This window comes from Epinephelus moara, chromosome 21 (genome assembly GCF_006386435.1).
Source record: "Epinephelus moara isolate mb chromosome 21, YSFRI_EMoa_1.0, whole genome shotgun sequence".
Taxonomy (NCBI): Eukaryota; Metazoa; Chordata; class Actinopteri; order Perciformes; family Serranidae; genus Epinephelus; species Epinephelus moara.
Window position 1 is genome coordinate 31,825,301 of NC_065526.1, and position 19,914 is coordinate 31,845,214.

At 39.5% G+C, this 19,914-nt stretch overlaps 2 protein-coding genes across 3 annotated transcripts; one reads left to right on the forward strand and one right to left on the reverse strand.

The window, feature by feature from the left end:
• Nucleotides 1-7,300: 7,300 nt before the first annotated feature.
• Nucleotides 7,301-10,512, reverse strand: dad1 (defender against cell death 1). The gene is made up of 3 exons (XM_050033346.1): nucleotides 10,180-10,512; nucleotides 8,384-8,555; nucleotides 7,301-7,542 (listed from the first exon to the last, which is right to left on the reverse strand). The coding sequence occupies exons 1-2, from the start codon at nucleotides 10,388-10,390 to the stop codon at nucleotides 8,425-8,427; spliced, it is 342 nt and encodes a 113-aa protein (XP_049889303.1). The 5' UTR covers nucleotides 10,391-10,512; the 3' UTR covers nucleotides 7,301-7,542; nucleotides 8,384-8,424.
• Nucleotides 10,513-11,597: 1,085 nt separating this feature from the next.
• On the forward strand, nucleotides 11,598-18,689 carry abhd4 (abhydrolase domain containing 4, N-acyl phospholipase B). Of its 2 annotated transcripts, none has more exons than XM_050033341.1 (8): nucleotides 11,598-11,779; nucleotides 12,847-12,932; nucleotides 13,142-13,246; nucleotides 13,349-13,637; nucleotides 15,458-15,645; nucleotides 15,731-15,842; nucleotides 17,615-17,801; nucleotides 17,960-18,689. In XM_050033341.1, exons 1-8 carry the CDS (start codon nucleotides 11,730-11,732, stop codon nucleotides 18,047-18,049), a joined length of 1,107 nt encoding a protein of 368 aa, XP_049889298.1. In that variant the 5' UTR covers nucleotides 11,598-11,729; the 3' UTR covers nucleotides 18,050-18,689. The 2 variants fall into 2 exon arrangements, with proteins under 2 accessions (XP_049889298.1, XP_049889299.1); XM_050033342.1 differs by having other exon boundaries at nucleotides 11,681-11,795.
• The last annotated feature ends 1,225 nt before the right edge of the window (nucleotides 18,690-19,914 follow it).

Here is a 19,914-nt window from a genome sequence, read left to right on the forward strand (position 1 = left end):
TCATGTGACCACAAGTTGGATCCAGATGTTCCAGATGTTAACCATGTAGGTGCCAGTTAGATTTTAACAGCAAGGGATACTTTTAGCCTAACAAGCTGTGCTCACTGTGGCACTGATACAATAAAAAGTGTACTGCTCCTGTTTTTAAATCTTTTTCTCAGCTATGAAATGTTTATTTTAAAAGCAGTGGGGTCGGGGGGTCAAAGTGGTATAGCTGAATGTACAACCATTTAATGTAAAAGGTGTGAAAAGATGCAAAAATCTTTAAAAACTGTTGCATATCTGTAAAGTGACAAATTTGCTGACACCTTTTGTAGGCTATTCTTCAACGTGCCCAGAGGATTTCTTCACATTGTCAGGAGTAAACCTCCCGAATTCCACAATATTAAAGAAACAAAGACCTTAGAAATAAAAGTTAATAATAGGGGAATAGTTAAACATTTGCTTTCCTGCTAAGAATTAAGACTGACACCACTCTCATATCTCCCTTGTAAATAGAGTCCACCAGGAATGAGTCCTAAAACCGAGAAATGAGTTAACATTTTACAACTTACAGTTCCCTGGTCTCAAAGTCAATTGTTTTTTTAAATGAGTTTTTGGTTAGATGCCTGAAATAAGGACTGTGGTTAACACAAGCTTAAGAGACTTTCATGTTTTGTTCTCAGACACTGAATACATCAGTAAATACCCAGTTTGGGAACTCTGTGTCTATGTATGGCTTCACAGTCTTGTTATGGTGGTGACGTTAAATCATGCGACCATAGTGTAGTTCGTTTATAGCCTAACGTTAGCCATTTACTTCTGGAGATTGCATTCAGGCTTCAATCATGAAAGTGGTGTTCATCTGTGAAGATTATCTTGTTGAACAAAATGTGTAAGTATCATAAACATTTTGTTGTTATTTTCGGCAATAATCCAAATTCCAGTGGAAAAAAATCTCAGGCTTTTTGACGAGGGAACCAGTGCGATGCTAACTTCAACATCAGCCTACAGAAGAGCGTCATCCCTGGAGCTTTCTATACATTATAGGCTTCTAGAATTAGCAGCCGGTTAGCTATAAGCATAAAGACTGCGGACAGAGGGAAACAGCTAGCCTGGCTCCATCCAAAGTTAACCCAACAGCACCACTAAAGCTCAGACATTACCACGTTTAAAGGTCCAGTGTGTAGAATTTAGGGGAATATATTGGCAAAAAGGGAATATAATAAAGTCAGTATGTTTTTATTTGTGTATAATCACCTTAAAATAAGAATAGCTGTGTTATCCTTACCTTAGACTGAACCGTTTATATCAATTCCTTGTCTACAGAGATCACCTTGTTGCACCACCATATGTCTACAGTACCCTGGAACAGAGCCTTGGAAAAACACTTCTTTTTTTTAACATGAAACTGCTTTATTCAGTGTTTTTACCATTTTAAATTACCAAGTTCATTTGTATTGGAGAGGAGGAGGCCTCTGTGGATAATTTGGGCCCCGGTGAAACATCTTAACGTCTGGATCTCAGGTTTTCAGAGGGAAAGCTGAGCACGTATTAGTTGGTGCCCAACAGCGTAGGAGAAACACTTTTTTTTTTTTTATATATATATATATACTTTATTAATCCCCGAGGGGAAATTCAATTTTACACTCTGTTGTCAATTACACACAGGTCCGAACACACACATGCACAAACTGGACCTATACATGCATTAAGTGGAGAGATGTCAGAGTGGGCTGCCCATGACAGGCGCTCCGAGCGGTTGGGGGGTTCGGTGCCTTGCTCAGGGGCACCTCGGCAGTGCCCAGGAGGTAAACTGGCACCTCTCCAGCTACCAGTCCACACTCCATATTTTGCTCCGGAAGGGGACTTGAACAGACGACCCTCCGGTTCCCAACCCAAGTCCCTATGGACTGAGCTACTGCCGCCCCCCAACGCTTTTGTAACATGAAACTGCTTTATTCAGTGTTTTTACCCATTTAAATCACGGAGTCTGTTTGTTTTAGAGAGAAGGAGACCTCTGTTGATAACTTGGCTCGTGGTAATAACCTCCTGAACAAAGAACACTAAACAAAGTCTAAGTGGGAAAGGTTTCAGCTGGTTGCAATCTGCAATCCTCACTGCTAGATGCCACTGAATCCCCTTAAATCACACCCACTGCTCCTTTAATGGGCCAATAGCATAACTCATTTCTCATCTCGTTTTTTTCACACTAAGGTTTTTGCACAGATTAAACTAACAAGATAAGCTTATCACCATCTGGCTTCATTTGGCAAACAGACACAAAAGTGGTAAATGGACTGCATTTACATAACGCTTTTCTACCGATCACTCAAAGTACTTAACAACACAAGTTGGCACGCTACCATGGCTACCAGACATCCATGAAGGGTGCCACCTGCTTATCAGGAGTGATAAATCACACACACACACTCCAGTATCTTGCCCCCTTTAGCATGAAGACTGCAGGGGCCAGAGTTCGAGCCACTGACCTTTTGATTAGAGGACGACCCCTCTACATCCACAGGCATAGCCACCCTGGTTGTGGAGTGGTAGCATATCAATCTTAAGCATCCCTGACCAAGGACCAAGTGTTTTTCAAAACACTATTCTTTAATGAAACATGTCATCTTTCCTCTCATATCTCCTGCTTTTATTATTTCAGTGTTGGCCCTCTTTTTTAATAACCTATTCTCTTAAGCAACCAAATGCTGAGTGCCTTCCCTCCTCTGGATGCAGAGAATTCATTTGGCAGCCTACAATGAAATTATTTGATTTTGGTGCCTGAAAACTTTGGATTTGGTCCAGTCTTCATTTGTCGGATTAAGCTTCTACACACAGCCCCCTCAGCCACTGAATTAACAAACAATTATTCCAAGCTTCTCAATTTGCTCTGTGAAGGGTGTCAAGGATGTCCCTAAAGCCCCTTGCTTTTTTTTTTTTTGTTTTGCTTTGGCTTCAAAGCCTTTTATGGTCATCCATTTCCTGGAAAAATGTAGGCAGAACCCAGAATTGAAACTGAACATATTCCTATGACAGTTCAGGCAGCTTTCGAAACTTAGCTTTCACAGAACTAATTATTTACAGACAGTGAAGCCTTGTGCCATTTCCCAATATCCTGACATTCCTTTCAGCTTTGGGATAGGCTGGTATCTGTTTGTCTTTGTTACAAGAGACTTGAAACAGATCTTATTTTGGTGAATTGCTGCATCACGCAAGATAAACTAGATAGTCGCAACTTTCCTCCTGTCCCACATCTAAACCTGATTAAAATATAAAGAAAAAATGATCTTCTATCAGTCTCTCTGCCATCATTCTTCTTTGCAAGCTCTGACTCTGAAATGTCCTCATATTGTGTATAAAGGTGAGAAACCTTGCATATGTATGGCTAAGGCAAAATGGTGTCACAGTGCTTCCTAATGTTTGTCTTCATTACTGGGGTTCCAGTTAGTGGTTTGTGTCTAATACCAGTACTTTGCCCAATAGGCTATTGCTCTAAATGGAGACTAGTTAATGAGATGTTTTCCTTCCAGAGCAAGAGGGAGCAGTTTAGTTGAAAGACACTCACAATAAAAGTCTACGGTATTAATTATACCCTTGAAATACTGTCTACATTGAGGAAGACATGGATTGGGATCTGATTCTGTTCTACACCAAGTACAGTAAACAGAAGTGGAAAGTGTATTTACCAAATTTAAGTACTTGCTCTCTGCTTTTATGGTACTCTTTTCTTCTATTTTACATTTAGCAGGAAAACAAGTACAAAGGCTAGTGGGAAAACTATGACAATGTGGAAAGTTCACATATTGATATACAGTTAATATTAATAATTATCTGATATGCATAGACTAGTACTGGTACTGTTTAAATTTTGAGTTCTACAATAATCCTGTTTTAATGTGTTATGTACATGTATACATATTAGGTGATTCATTCTTCTTCCAATAGACTGGTTGTTCTTTTCCTTATGTAGTAGGGAGGGGTGGGTCAACCCTACTAAATAAGGAAATGGGCCCCAGGTGTAGCTCATTCATGCTACCTTATATAAACAACCCAGCAAATCATCAGGCTGAAAAGTCACTGCTCCTCATTCCTGTGGCCAGATATTCCCTTGATGGCCAGCACGCTCCCTGGGTTTGATGTCTCTGTTAAAGAGGTGAATGCCTGGTCCTGCCATTAGCGAGAGCTGATTTATCCTTTCTCATGACCGGTGAGTGCTGACTGCTGTTTTGCCTAGGGGTTATAATTTTAATAATGTATTTAACTTATGTGATATTTTGTAAAAAGTTACACGGTGTTTAACAGTGTTATTGCCCACCTGCCCATTTTAATGTTTTTTCTTTGTCTTTGTTTTTAGGCTGAACCTTGACTGAGGAAGGGAGGGTTGAGGCCTGTCTAAGCCGGGGCCTCGCTCTTCAAGCTTCCACTTCTTTTTCACGGTTGAGTGCTGTTTGCTGTGTGTGTGTGACCTCACTCCCCTTTTTTTTGAATTGGCTTGAGTGGGTCTTCCCATTAATTTTCTGAAATCTGAAATGGTCCCAGTCCTCACCATCTGGTCACACTTTAAGAGAAATTTCAGCTTTAAAGTTAATTGACTGTAAGGAACAAAACATTTACTGGAAACAAGACTTTTCAAGTTTAGGGGAGACTCGTGAGAACCCACAGAACCAATATTCATTCAGATATCTTGAGGTGAGAGTTCAATGGACGCCTTTGTAAAGTGGCCATACCAATGGTTCCCTCGCCAAACTTTTGCCTTAATTTGGGATGTTATTTAGCCCCCTTTCAGACAACCTATGCTGACATGGTTGATACCAATAGATGCCTTAGGTTGTCTAGTTTTAAAAGATGCCATACCTTTGCACTAGCTAGCTTACAAAAAAGAGCCAATCCAGTCTCACTCCGAAGTTGTCGAAATCCGGTGCCTGGGCAGTGACTTGCTGCCTCAGATGAACAAAGCCGTCCTTTCACATTGACATGATACACGGCTGGTCACTGTTACAGTTTAAGAGCGCTTGGAGGCATTAGGGGGAAATGCAGCTTGACAAGAATGAAAGTTAAGGGAAAGGGAAGGCAGGAGGGGTGGTGAACAGGTCCAACAAACACTGACTTCCACCTGGGAGAGGGGTGTTCACATCCCTTTAGATGAAAGAGCCAAACCCTATTCTTTTGTCCTAAGCCCAACCACGTGCTTTTGTTGTTGAAAATAACGTCAATTCCCGGTGTTGCACCAGTGTAGTGCGTTTATTTTGAAAGAGACTGTATGCAAACTGTACATTTCCTTCCAAACAAACAGAACTTAACATGGCGTCCCAGAAAGTCAACAACCAAAGCACCCAGGGTACCTTGCAGTAGAGCTTAGATTCTCTGCCCGAGCCCGAACCCGACACTTAATTTCCCGCCACTATCCTTGGGCTCGGACGGGTCGGGCTCCTCATAATAGACCTAGGCTATGGAACCAGCAACTCTTGACGGTGCCACTGGCCATGCACATGTGAGTTGTCGGTGGTGACAACATGTGTGTCGGCTTCGTCAAGTGTACCAAGGGCAGCACAATGCTGGTACATGACAACAAAAAGACGGGGACCTGGACCCTTAAGAGGCACGTGACGAAGGCTTGCCATGGAAAGAAAGACGGGAATCAGCCTTCAATGTCCACGTTCATATCCTTAAAAGAAATGTCGGGTTTAAACCGGGCTCAGGCTTGTAATTACAGTTAAAGGGACGGGCCTGGCCGGGCTTGGACAGAACATGCAAAGGCTCGGGTGGGATCGGGCTGGATTTTCTAGCTTGCACATTGTATCTGGACGTGGAAATCCATGGTCAAACGTTGATATATTTATGTTTAGAGTGAGAATGTGTTTGAATGAGCATGCCACAGCATCTTAAAAACACTTCTTTTTAATTTTTTTTTTTCACCCAGAGGGGGCCAGCAGTTTTATTGAGGGGGCATAGACCCCCTTGGCCCCACCTTAGGGGCACCACTGATGCCAAATAGTACAGTATATAAAGTAGCTTGAATCTGATTGCAGCAATATAAAAATGTGTTTTACATGTAAATGCTCCAATAGCAATTCTACAAAAATATATGGAAATGATTTTTACTTGTGATCTCTACAGAATGGTATCGCTAGTTTCACTTTGGTGAAGGATCTAAATACATCTTGCAGCACTGACAATAAGTAGCTTCTAGTTACCTTTACCTACCCTATATCTAGGACAAGACATTTAATAAGTGGCTTGATTAGGTTGAAAATTATTTCAGACCTCTCCATAGAAATGCATTATCCCCAGCTCCTTGTTAAGATTCGTCAGATTGCATGTCTAGTATCTGGTGTGTCAGTTCTCAGAATCACCACTCTCACTACTTTAAACTAACCTAACCTCTTTTCAAAAGGACTGGTGCTAATGTATCCATTTCATAGGTAAAGGTCGGCAGATAGAGTACTCTGTCTCTGCTATTAAATCAACAGAGAAAGAGATTTAGATCTGACCTTTACATGAAAAACCTGAGGTGCCAACTTGATTCAGCCTGTTTTTCATCTCTGTATGCAAAGCACTTTCATATCCAGTTCAAACTGGCCTTCACATTCAAACGCCAAGACCAAACCAGCTCAAATTTACCCTCGGGTCCTTCTTTGACAAATGTAAGTGGCTCTGCACAGTCACAAGTAACTGAGCTGGAATGTGTTTCCATCAGTTATTCCACAGCGAGTAATAGCAGCAAACCCTCTCATTGCTCTGGGGTGCAATGTTCTTGCTTCCCCCTCTCTTAGCATGATAGGCACTGTGCTGCACACGCTCACTCTCACTGGCACAAGCATATACTTTAGTCTCGGTTTTTCGGGCTTTTAAAAAAAAAGCAAGAGATGCAATCTGTGGGGTTCAAAAAAAGTTCTACAAGGCATGGAGCCTTTTCCTGGCAATTCTCCCTGTTACAGTTTTTGTCCTGTCAGTCTTTAAACATATATTTCTTTTTCTGTAGCCAACTCAAAATGTAGCTTGCAGATCCCCCAAACCCTGATGAAAAAAGTGCTTCAGAGGTCACTCTGACAAAGTGGAGTTAGGTGGGTATTTATAATTTCATATTAAAAATAAATAACATTTTTTAATGTTCAAATATGAAATATAGTGCATGGCCTTTATTGCTTAACTTATTTTCAGCCTGTTATGGACAAATGTATCTATTTCATTTTTTTTTTTTTTTTTTTTTTTTCTGTTAACCAGAAATGACACCTGTTCACACTTACACTTTTTTGGAGAGTATCATGCATGTGTTTAAAAAACTAAAAACTAAAAAAATAGTTCAAGAACAGCTTCATTATTGTCAAGGTCACCATTTGAGTTGTTTTTATTTCTTCTCAGTGCAAAAGGGAATGCTTTACAAATATCAATATTAAAAAAAAGAATGCAAGAAATCAATCGTCTGTCAGAAAATTGTACCGCATCATATGAAAAGATGCAACTAATTCAGTGTTGATTGTGGGATGGAACTCAGTGGCACAAAAGCAGATGTAGCTTCATGTCTTGGAGGGGAGTTCTGATAACATCTCTTTTTGTCATCTACGGAAAAAAAAAGAAGAGGTCGTTGAGTAAGCGACACTGAGGTTATGGAAGGAGTTATTTAGAAGCAAATGAGAAACAAGAGAATGCAGTATGCGCTTTCCAAGTCTTAAAAAAATCAGTGACAATGTTTTCCTGCCGAGCAAAAGCAATATGTGGTATCATGTGGATCTCCCCAGAGAAGTTAAACTGGAGTCTGTATTATCACATGCACTATCTGGAGCTATTCCACTGAGAATGAAGTGATGAACTGGCAAGAATGGTTAATGTGACTGAGAGCACCCCAAGGACAAGGGTATATTTCTTGTTTTACAGCCATAAACCAACACAGTAAGGCATATATCTACATAAAAGCCCACATAAACATCCTTGGAGTTCATTAAATCTCCCATTTACTGCCCATCGAGAGACACTATAAACACTAATGGATATCTCACACACATCACCTCCCAAAAACATTTTCTCATCCAATTACATTTTTTTCTCATTATTCAAAAGATACCAACAGTACGGAACACACTTTTTAAACTATTTGGCGCTCATGACCTTGAAACCACGTCAGTGCTGAAAAATGTTCAGGTCTAATTAATCAGTGTGCTCCAGAAAGTGTTAGCTGCAACTCAACAATGAGGTAGTTTTAAACAACAGCTGCAAAAATGTCATGCTCTGAGGAGTGTAAAATATACAGCTGGAAGGAAAAGCAACTACAGAATTTAATGTGACGACTGCTGGATGTCAGACGTGTTCAAACATCAATTAAAAATAAATGAAATTAAAGAATAACACATTCATTTCTTTATTGTGGCTAAAACTAGACTGTAACAATGGGATTATACAACACCTTCTGAGAGGGGGACAATGTGAATTAGATGGACGTCTGCTTCAACCAATGAAGTTCATCACAACCAGATGGAGGACGGTGTGAGCAAACAGGAAGTCAGCGAAGGCTCTCTCTGGAGAGATAGACAGGAAGTCTCCTTTGTTCTGTGGGTTGATCTGGATACGAAGACATACTAAGAAAAAAAGCACAAGATACAGAAGATTAGGTATTATTGACAACATTTTGACTGTTACTGACAAATAATTTTATTATTAATTAAGTTGTTTGTTGTTATCATCAATTGATTAACTTATAAGTGTATCAACTTCAGCACTGAAACTCTGCTGTTGCTTCCATGGTTACATTTGTACAGACAGGTGTCTCTAAGAATTATGGTGCATCTGTAAAGTTTGTTTGAACCTGATACTATCTGGAAACAAGAGGAATAACACGAGCAATGGTGTCTGATTCATTCTCCCTAGATCTACATTGGAGTTCAATACTAAAACATCTTCCTCAGTGGAGCCACAATCAGATTGTATGACAATAATGCGACAGACAATATTTTCAAAACTGATTACCAAGGTTTAAAAACTCACAAACAATTATGAAACACTTCATGAAATATTACTTGAACTTTAAATGTGACATACGTTGATGTTACTGTGCAGTGGGGCTGAAACGATTAGTCGAATAATTGATTAGTCAGCAGAAAATGTATCAAATTGAATCACTGATATTCATAAGTTAAGTTGCTGTACTTCTATCACTGTAGACGGATTATCTTTGAGTTCTGGTCTGTTAGCTCATCATGAGCTCTGGTGAATTATAATGAGCTATTTTTCATTGTTTCCTGACATTTTAGAGACAAAGATTAATCAGATAGATTGATTATGCCGTCCAATGCAGTCAGGATCATCATATCAATCAAGATGCTCGGTCTCTCTCAATTAGCCTAATTGTTTATGGAGAAGTTTGCAAGTCATCTACAGAAGATTCGTCAATATGAGCTCTGAGTAACGGGGTTTTGACTGTCCTTCTTTGTTACCAGGAAGTACTCAAAGGTACATCCTGTTGACAATTTCTAGGTAACATTCCTGCAAAACATCCAACCTTTATTAGAGTTATAATGTTCAGTACTTACTGAAACTGTTACAGAGAGGACAGGGTTGGAAATTAACTTTTTGTACACCTGCCACTGTGGCTGGTGGACTTCAAAATCTACCAGCCACTCGATACATTAGCACTGTTTTTTTGGCTATTGCAATCAAGCACCCACTTACGTATTTTACCAGCATTTGGCTGTTGGCTGGTGTTAATGTCTAACCCTGGCAGAGATGATGAATCAGCCTTAACATTGTTATGGAGGCTGTATTTTTTTATGCTGTTTTATTGCTTTATATTTTATATTTTGTGTGATACAAAGGAGTTTCTAATTAGTTGGTGTGATAAAACCTAGATGGATTAAACAACTCTTATTAAAACGTAACACAAATCAAGGAAATGAGGACTGTTGTGTTGACTAGTCTTAGCTAAGAGTGGCTAAAGTGGAGACTGGCCGTACTTTTTAATTCTAATGGTGAATGAACATATCCATGCTCAGTGTACATGCATTATTTATTTTCTGTTTTTTTTTTTTTTTATCATTTCTTTATACAGTTGCAACTCGAGCCATTGGACTTTAGCATGGTTAGCTAACTTGTGTCTGCACACACGTTCACTAATGGGCCCCGAGTCCAGACTGACTGAAACCCTCGCGACTATCGCACTGTATAATTCACCGGCAACACATAACATTTAACTGAATAACTATTTACCTGCAAGAATGAAAGCTCCCACACATGAGATGAAGCCCGACAGAAAGCTATTGAAGGGGAAGGTGCCAACGAGGAGACAGTAGAGGAACTGCAGCGCTCCTGTCAACAAGATGTACAGCAGATACGCATCCACCACTTTGAGCTTGTTGGGCGTCGTGGAGCTGTACTCCTCTAGGAACCGAGAAATAACAGATATGACTGAGTTCGACATGTTTTAGCCGTCTTATTTGTACAAAATGGGGTCAATGAGCGAGGTTTGCACGACTCCTCTTCCTCAAACGAATGAGTGACGTGTCCTCATTAACCGGAAGCGGCCTTGGTGTTACAACGAATATATTCCGAGTCGCTCGGAGAGAATGGAAAAATGGCCCGTTGTGGAAAGAATGATCCTTGGCACCTCCCACTGTACATCAGAGATGGGTAGAAATAAGTAAGAGCATTCACTCCGCTAGTATTCCGAGATACGGCTGCATCAACTGCATTCTCAACTCATCAATGTTTTGTTGGTACTAGAGGAGCCCCAGTACCCTATGGACCAATTTAAAGATTATTTTACAAAATCCGACGTGACTTTGGGACTGTTCTTTACTTATCAGAGGAGGGGGTGGGCGGGTGTTATTTTTGTTTGTTGTTGTTGTTTTAACCCTCCCTGAAGCAACAAATGTTTTTCGTTGTTTCGTTGTTGTAAATTATATTTGATTTTTAAAACACACCCTTTGATGTTTCATAGTTAAAAGTTTAATGTTGAAGATGTTATCCTAGAGTTACATGCTGGTAAATTAATGCAAACAGTTCATTTTTGGGCTGATAAATTAAATGAGATATAGAATAAAGTGATTTTGATGACATATTACTATTTTAAGCCTTTTTTTTCCCAAGACAAAAGCCTTAGTGCATATGATGTGTCCGAGGACTGTCGGATATTTGGAAACTCAATGATACTTTTTTGTTTTCACAATTTCTAGCAATGATGGTATTTTCATTTAAAAAAAAACGACAAAAAAATGCGATAAGATAAGATAAATACAAAATGCAACCTTTTACATTTGTATGCCCCTTCCCAAAGCCAAAACATAAAACATAAGTCCCTCCCCAGTGCTCAAAAAATTATTTGACATGCCTCCTCCACTTTGCACCACTCCGTCCCCATAGATAAGTAACGAACAGATCCTTAGGCTGATTCACACAAAGGCAAATTAGCAGCAGCAATACAATAAAATAATACTTATAATATTATAATACTTACTTATAATACTGGCCCATTTGGATGTTTGTGGCTAATAAACATTGTAAATTGATCACTTTTATAAACCACACAGGGTGTACATTAGTTTTTTATTGACTGTGAACGAGTTAGAGGAGCAGTTAGGAGTGACGCATCTTCGTGATAGACCATCTTTGTGGTTGGTCAGCTGATCCGTGGAATGAACGAGTTACAAAACATTAGAAACTAGCCTACAGAGGAGGTGTCATTTAAAAGCAGGTACAAACCGTGTTGTCGGCCTCACAGTTTGATTTAACTGAATGTAGTCACCGGAATATGTCAACCAATGGACCCTGCTACAACCACAGCTCCGATGCAAAACGATTGTGAGACAGAGTAAGTGACTCGGAAGGTAAACAACTGGATACAATCTCCTCCAGCACGCCGCTAGTCTGCTTACATGACACGCTAACTAAACTTTAAAACACTGAATGTGTTTATTGCGTCGCTTTCCTCCTTTAAGACATTTAATAGGTTCTGTGTAATACTTAACTGAAGGGCTGTGTCATTGTTCCTTAAATCAATTTGGACATTATGATCTTATATTTGGTGTGTTTTAGATATATGAGATAACACATAGATCATTTCTCAAGTGCAGCCATCTAACTATGTACTACTGATATAACACAAATGCTGTCATCAGTAAGCTGTATGCATCAGAAATAGGAGGGGAAAAAAGTTAAACCAGAATAAAATGATCACAAAGTTGCCAGTAACTGTCTCACTGTAATTTAATGTAAGGCATCAGTACTGTAGGAACATGAGGGTTATCATTAGGAACTTTCAGGAGTGGCCAGTGATTAAATCAATGGGATTGTCTGAATGTGCCATTCCTGTTAAACAGGTCTTTAACATTTCATTCACTGGAGATATGACCACCTGTAATGACTCAGCAAATTTGAATTGCCCTTTGACTGCATAACAGGTGGAAACCCTGGTGGTGCACCAGGTGTATTGATGGTGGAGGTAGAAATGTAAGACAGACCTTTTTCTGTCTCCTATCACAGAGGAAGTACAGGGTCAAGCCACCTCAGCTCAGTTTACCCACCTCCATAGTTCCTTAAAAATAAAAAGGTTGGCAATAATCTGTTTTGTAAATGTTTTGTTCATGTAGCAGCGTAAACTACCTGAAATGTAAATAAGAATTACTTTTAAGAGGTCACGGGTAATCATAATGAATATTGACAGTTACATCACTGCTGTGGGTTCTGGCACTGACTTTGATTGACATCATGATGGCCGTGAAACCTGACACTCCTGCCTGTGTCTGCTCCACGCAAACAGATAACGCTGACTCTAACCTTGCACTTGGCCCAGAAGCATTTGTATACATTCAGCATGCGGTGACTAATTCCTGCACTATCTACCATCTCTTCTTTCTGTGTTTTTGTTTCTTTCATTAGGCCAAGTTCAGTCTGGAACTGGTGGCCTTCCTGGCGTCCAACCTCCATGTCCCTTTTAAAGACTACAGAGTCCAAGATTCTTGCTTGTAAGATTGTTTTGATGTATACTGACAGATGCTGGGAACTAATACAAATGTAGCTAATCAGTTGTAATGACATATAAAAGCTGCTAACTCTTAAGAAATATCTACGAGCTTCTGCAAGTGTAATACAACACCATTATGTAACCAGCTGTAAACACAGAACTCCACTGAGGGTGCACTGATCATTACTCCTCTATGACTGGTCACGGCAGGTATTCAGAATGACCTATGGGCTCGGTTTGTGACCCTGCCCAACCAGGATCGAATATGGACTCTGACCCTCACCAACAAGGCGGTGCACAAACCTGCAGAACAAGGTATCACCCTCTCACTGTTTGTTTGTTTATTGGGAGGCAACAGCTGTGATTCTGTATGCATTGTATAACCCATGACGTAACGCCTCTGTCTTTTTCCTCCAGCCACAAAGACTCCCCTGGTGATGGTCCACGGCTTTGGAGGAGGGGTAGGCCTGTGGATCAGGAACATAGACGCGCTGAGTCGGTCACGGCCTGTTTACGCCTTCGACCTCTTGGGCTTTGGCAGGAGCTCTAGACCTCCCTTCCCCTCAGACGCTGCCAAGGCAGAGGAGCGGTTTGTCGACTCCATTGAGCAGTGGAGACAGTCTGTAGGCCTGGAGAACATGATTCTGCTGGGACACAGTCTGGGGGGGTACCTGGCTACCTCCTACGCCATCCAGTACCCTTCTAGGTAATAATACTACTGGGACACCACGTAAAACATGAGATAATGAGGGGCAGCTGTAGAACAGAATACTCACAGCTGGAAGTGATTTAGTGTTTTGTTTTGGAATGAAGGACTTCGGTGAGTCATGTTCTGTGGAAACACATTGGTGAAGGCAGATATTCAGATACTGTGCATTGAGTGTGTCTTATTAAATATTAACCTAGCTCATATCTAAAATTAAGAAAACTGAATTTCAGTCGAATAATAAATATATATACTATTGATTTAAATATACATATGTCAAAATCAAAATTCATGCCAGTCAGATATGATCTCTATTGACAGTAATAATTTTTCCCAGCCTCCATTAGAGGTGGGGGGAAAAAATTGACACAGCATAGTATTACAATATTTTTGTATGGCAATATTGTATCGTCACACAGTGCCAATTAATTATAATAATAATAATCATAAATGTAATAATAAATTCATTTAATTATATAAATTATTAATATTACAAACACAAATAAAACTTTAAATAGCCTACAAGAGTAATATTATTACAAACACAAATAAAACTTTAAATAGCCTACAAGAGTAATATAATCAATTGTGTTTTCAGTCTACTAGATACATTTTGCTGCAAAAAAAAAAAAAAAAAAAAAAAAGGCGGAAGTGAAATGAATAGACTGACAACTTTATCGTATTAGATAAAAGAAATGAATAGACTGACAACTTTATCGTATTAGATAAAACAGATGTTTGTTTGTTTTTGTCCCTTCTAACGATTTAGTTTTGATGAAGTTGGTTACTTGATACAAGTGCTAGCAACATGATAATAATAATAAAAGCAGAGAACATAACCCGCCCTAAAATCGCAACTTGTCACTCTTACACTTGGGCTATTGAACAGATCAAACAAATGATATATAAAGTGTCAATTAGTGATCCTAAGAGATGCTGGTAGATGGCTTTTGTTACCTTTGGGATGAACCAGGCTAGTTTTTCCCCTGTATCTATTCTTTATGCTAAGCTAATTGACTGCTTACTGTAATTTCATTTTACCATACAGATACAATAGTGATATATTGTCATTTAATTCTCAGCGAGGAAGTAAATAAGCACATTTTCCAAAACTTAAAGCTGCAATAATCAATATTCTTATATTAAGTGTGGATAAAGTTATTATGTGTAATATGAAGGGAGCACTCGTATTGACACAGACGTAGAATTACCACCAGATAACTAGAATAACCATCGAACTCTGTAGCTCCCCTCAGCTCTTCAGCCATTTGTTTTGGTTCCAAGTAGAATGAATAATCTCACATTTATCATTTGTCCAGAAACATGACTCCAAAAGATTGCTTATATTTCTCTGTTGTGTCAGCTAGACGTATAAATAGGCAACTGTTTGCCAACATGTTCACCATAACCACTTCATAAGGTGATAATGTGTCAGTGCTGTGTTTACAGTTTTTTTTTTCTGCTGCCCCCAAGTGGCCAAAAAATCTTCTTATGCCACTTTAAACCTGTACTAAAACATGGGGAAAAAAATGTACAAATGAAGATATGGGTGAGAAAATGTCAGATATTAATAATCCATATTGTAAGGTTCCTTTTTTAATCGTACCTCCATATTGTGGTGTTAATAGCTCAGACAAGCAAAAAATAAGAAACTGCAGCTGCTGTGTGTAGAATTTGAAAATTCCTGACTTTGGCACCCCCTAGTGGTAGTATTCACAAAGACAGCAATGCACATCACCTTATGCTGTGTATTTTTTTTTTAAAGACAAATTAATGCCAGTTGATGGGCTTTCGTAATGTATTGTGCCCTCCTCTTGCAGAGTGTCACATCTTATCCTGGTGGACCCCTGGGGTTTCCCAGAGCGACCCCAGACACAGACCCAAGATGGTCAAGATCAGAGGACAGAGGTGGTGAGGAGGCCACCTATTCCACGCTGGGTAAAAGCTATCGCAACAGTGGTTTCCCTCTTCAACCCCCTGGCTGTCATCAGAGCAGCAGGTCCATGGGGTGAGATGTCTTACTGTTTATCCAAAACTGTGCTATGCCACATTGTAATTATTTCCACCCATCTTACAGTATGTCATTGATTCAGGTCCAGGTTTGGTGAACAGATTCCGTCCTGATTTCAAAAGGAAATTTGAAGATCTGTTTGATGATGACACAATGACGCAATACATCTACCACTGTAATGCACAAACCCCGAGGTAAGCCAATACATGCATCGCTTAAGCCTCAGTTATGCTTTCTGCATGGACGGTTCTACAGACATGAGCTGACACAGAATCGTAACAGGGAGAATTTTGGATCTTTTATACTCCATGTGGGTTCCTCCATGCAGCTGACCGATATTTTCCCAAAGCAGTGTATCGAAAACTCACATCTTCTGCATGGTTTTCTGTGTTCTCTGCCTATATGTGTCAGCGCAGTTAGAAAATGTTGGATGTGCATGGACAGGGATGTGCACGGACGGGACCCCTAGCAAATAGGCATGTCTGATGGTGTGATGTCAGTTTGACCATGTGGACACTTGCACACACTCTGGGATGTATTAAGCATAAATCAAGCATGAAAGCTAGAAATAACTCTCTGTCATTTTAACTGAAACTGTTACTGTATCCTGACAGTAGTACATGAGACAGATAGTCAGCTTCCTTGTAGTGCTCATAATGGTGCGTGATTGAAAACAACCAATCAGAGCTGAGGAGTCTTTAACACAGCTGTCAATCATGTAAATCGTGGCTCATAAACTGCAGTCAAACTAGTCAGCGCTGATCAAATCTGAATCAAGGTTCTTTTACTGCATTGCCTTTTTCTTGCCTCGAATGTTTCATAAACATGTTTCAGTATACTGTTTAGCTTTTACAGGTAAAAGAAAGTTTGTGACCCAGCTGCCATGTTGAAAACACTGCACTGCTCACTGGACAAAGCAAACTGTCTCACTTTACAGCTAAACAGTACACTAAAATATGTTTTTGAAGACATCTGAGGTGAGAAGTAGGCACTGAAGTAACAGGATCTTGATTCATATTTGATCAGCGCTGCCTAGATTGACAGTTTGACTGCAGTTCATGAACACTGATTACCTTGATTGACAGCTGTGTTAGAGACTACTCAGCTCTGATTGGTTGTTTTCATTCATGGGCGGTGGGTTCTTACAAATGCCATCATGAGCACTAAAGGAGACAGAGCAACATGAATTGTTTTTACAGTTGAATTGTCTCCTGTTCTTGTATTAAAGTTATAAACTGTAGCTTTTATGCTTGACGCATCCACAAGTGTGTTTTAAGCTGTGTTTGGTCACTCTAATAAAGATAAGTTCTTGTTATATTTGCTGCAACTGTCACTATATAATGACAATAGTACATAATCTGTGAAGAAAATTATGTTCCTCTGCCTCCTGATAGTGCTTGTAATGGCATTTGCAAGAATCCAACACCTGAACAAAAACAACCAATCAGAGTCTCTAGCGCCGCTGTCAATCACGTCAATTACTGCCAGTGAACTGCGGTCAAACTTTCAAAGTGGGCAACACTGATTAAATATGAATTAACACTCTGTTACTGCATTACCTATTTCTTGCTTTAAATGTTTTCAGAAACATATTTCAGTGTACTGTTTAGCTGTAAAATGAGAAAATTTGCATCTTGTGGGCAGTGCTTGGTTTTTGCTGGACTTTTGTCAACATTCTGACTAGGTCACAAACTTTATCTTTGTTCATGCGCAATGTCTTTCAGCAAATGCCATTAGGAGCATAAGGAGGAGGTAGAGGAACATGATTTTTTTCTTTTGCAGATTAGCTGTCTCATGTACTACTGTCAGCATATAGTGACAATTTCAGCAAATACGACAAACATTATATATATATGGAAATGACCAAATACAGCTTTAATCACACTTTTAGTTACATAACATAATGCCTGATAAAAGCTGACCCATCTCGTATCACATTTTCTCTTTCCTCTCCTACTGTTCCCAGTGGTGAGGTGGGTTTCCGGGCCATGTCAGAGTCTCTGGGCTGGGCCAAGAGGCCCATGCTGCAGCGGATTCACCTGCTGCCCCCCTCCATGCCCCTCACCATGCTGTATGGAGCACGATCCTGGGTGGACAGCTCATCTGGGGACAGTGTGGTACAGATTAGGAACAAGGCCCACACCAGAGTGCTGGTGAGTCATGAGGGACATATTATCCAATTAGGGGTCTAAAATGTGCACTTCAGCTTGTAATTAGTGTAATTTTAACTCAATTCATTTTTTTTTCTTCTCCATGTGGTAGTGTATGAGTGCTGACAGTTTTTGTTATCTTCTTTTTCTCCACTGTGCAGCTGATCGATGATGCCTCTCACCACGTATATGCTGATCAACCAGGGGAGTTCAACAGAGTGGTTGAAAATATATGTAACTCTGTTAACTGATGACTTCTGAGTGTGTGTGTGTGTGTGTGTGTGTGTGTGTGTGTGTGTCCGTATGTGTCTGTGCTTAAAAGAACTGAAGACTGAAAGTATAGAGGCAATTCCGGATGGTAATAGGACTGCGAGCTCTGCATGTGCAGCACGCTGGATGGTTTTGCGTCGGGGCATATCAGGACATCAACATGAGTCTGAATGTAATTTTGTTCTGAATCCTGTTCTCATAGTAACAGGTTATTGGTATTAATGTAATTTACTTATCTTGTCATTTGTAAGCTGAGACATGCTTTTTTCAATTTAGTATTGTTAGTAAATGATTTATTTATAACATGATTGAACTTGTGTGTTAATGTGGTCACACAGAGGAATAATTGAACCACTTAATTCAGTGCTAAATTATGTTGCCTGTTATATTTTTAACATTAAGTGAAACACGCACACCAATCTGTATGCACTGGTTTTATGTGATACAGAGGTGCCACATGGCTACTGATAAACACTTTTTATGTGCCCAGCATGAACCATTAAGTACTGTATAACATTTTTCTTATTTAACCTCTGTTTTTCTCCTCTATGTATTTCACTGTATCAAGCAGCTGTTTGTATTTTATACTTTGGAAAGAATAAAAACCTATTTGACAAGCTGCGACTGTAGAAATTCCATGTGATGCACTTTGTTGCCCAACCAGTAGAGGTCAGTAAGTGTCATTCCTATTAGTTTTACAGTGCACTTTACGCTTCTGTCTGTCAGCAGTGGAAAATGGGCAGTGGAACTCCTGCATTCATAATGTTGTGTTAGTAAAAGCACAAATATTATTAGCAAATTAAGGTAGAATAGCTCCTATCAATGTTATAATTATCATATGATTGAATTATTAGCATCAATTTAATGTTGCAGCGGATTGAAGTGTAACTATTTTTCAATATGTTAGTTTAATCTAAAACAGTGTTTCATATTTTATGAGGGTCAAATGTGTTGTATATAAACTATCACTATCAGATAAACAAAGGGGAGTTAAAGATACAATATTTCCCTCTGAAAATCATAATTTAAAAAGGAAATACTCAAGCACATTTAATTGCATTCCAGCACTACTGCCTGTGCTTTTAACTATAGGACATTATGTAGTATGTTCCAGTTCCTTTTATCACCCTATCAGTGGTTGAAGAAATATTCAAAGGGGGATTTAGTGGCAACTAGTGGTGAGGATTGCAAATTGTAACCAGCTGAAACATCTATTTAGAATTTTTTCAGTGTTCATTGTTCAGGAGATTTTAAGTGGGAGCTGAATTATCGTCAGAGTTCTCCTCCTCTCCAAACAATTTAAACCAGTAAAACTCTGAATAAAGCAGTAATGCATTATAAATCAGTGTTTTCTGACGCTGTTCGGCTTGATGGAGATGGACTGCTAGCCGAGCACCTGCTAATGTGCTCTCATCTTTTTTCTCTGATAACTTTAGATCCAGACATTCAGGAGGTTCTTACTGGGGGGCAAATTATCCATAGAGGTCTCCTCCTCTCCAAAACAAACAGACCTGGAAGTTTAAACTAGTAAAAACACTGACTGAATAAAGCAGTTTTGTCACAAATTTCTGTTTTTCCTACGCTGTTTTGCACATCACAGACACTAGCCCAGCACCTGCTAATGTGTGCTTACCTATTTACTGGTAATGTGTGCTCACTCTATTTTTGTTCCAGAAATAAAGGACGCTGCAGGAGCTTAATTATCTGCAGAGGTCTTTTTCTCCTGCAGAGGTCTCCTTAAATCATGATTTAAATCGGTAAAAACACTGAATACAGCAGTTTAACGTTAAAAAAATCAGGCTTTTACCTATCCAGAGCTCGTGTTTGGTTTTTCCCTTCTTGGCTA

Excerpts from the sequence above, each read along its gene's own strand:
- abhd4 (XM_050033341.1), top strand. The coding sequence starts at position 11,730 with ATGGACCCTGCTACAACCACAGCTCCGATGCAAAACGATTGTGAGACA. Across the intron at positions 13,638-15,457 it reads GCCATCCAGTACCCTTCTAG|AGTGTCACATCTTATCCTGG; the intron begins GTAATAATACTA and ends CTCCTCTTGCAG. Across the intron at positions 15,843-17,614 it reads TGTAATGCACAAACCCCGAG|TGGTGAGGTGGGTTTCCGGG; the intron begins GTAAGCCAATAC and ends TACTGTTCCCAG.
- dad1 (XM_050033346.1), bottom strand. The coding sequence starts at position 10,390 with ATGTCGAACTCAGTCATATCTGTTATTTCTCGGTTCCTAGAGGAGTAC. Across the intron at positions 8,556-10,179 it reads GGGAGCTTTCATTCTTGCAG|TATGTCTTCGTATCCAGATC; the intron begins GTAAATAGTTAT and ends TTTTTTTCTTAG.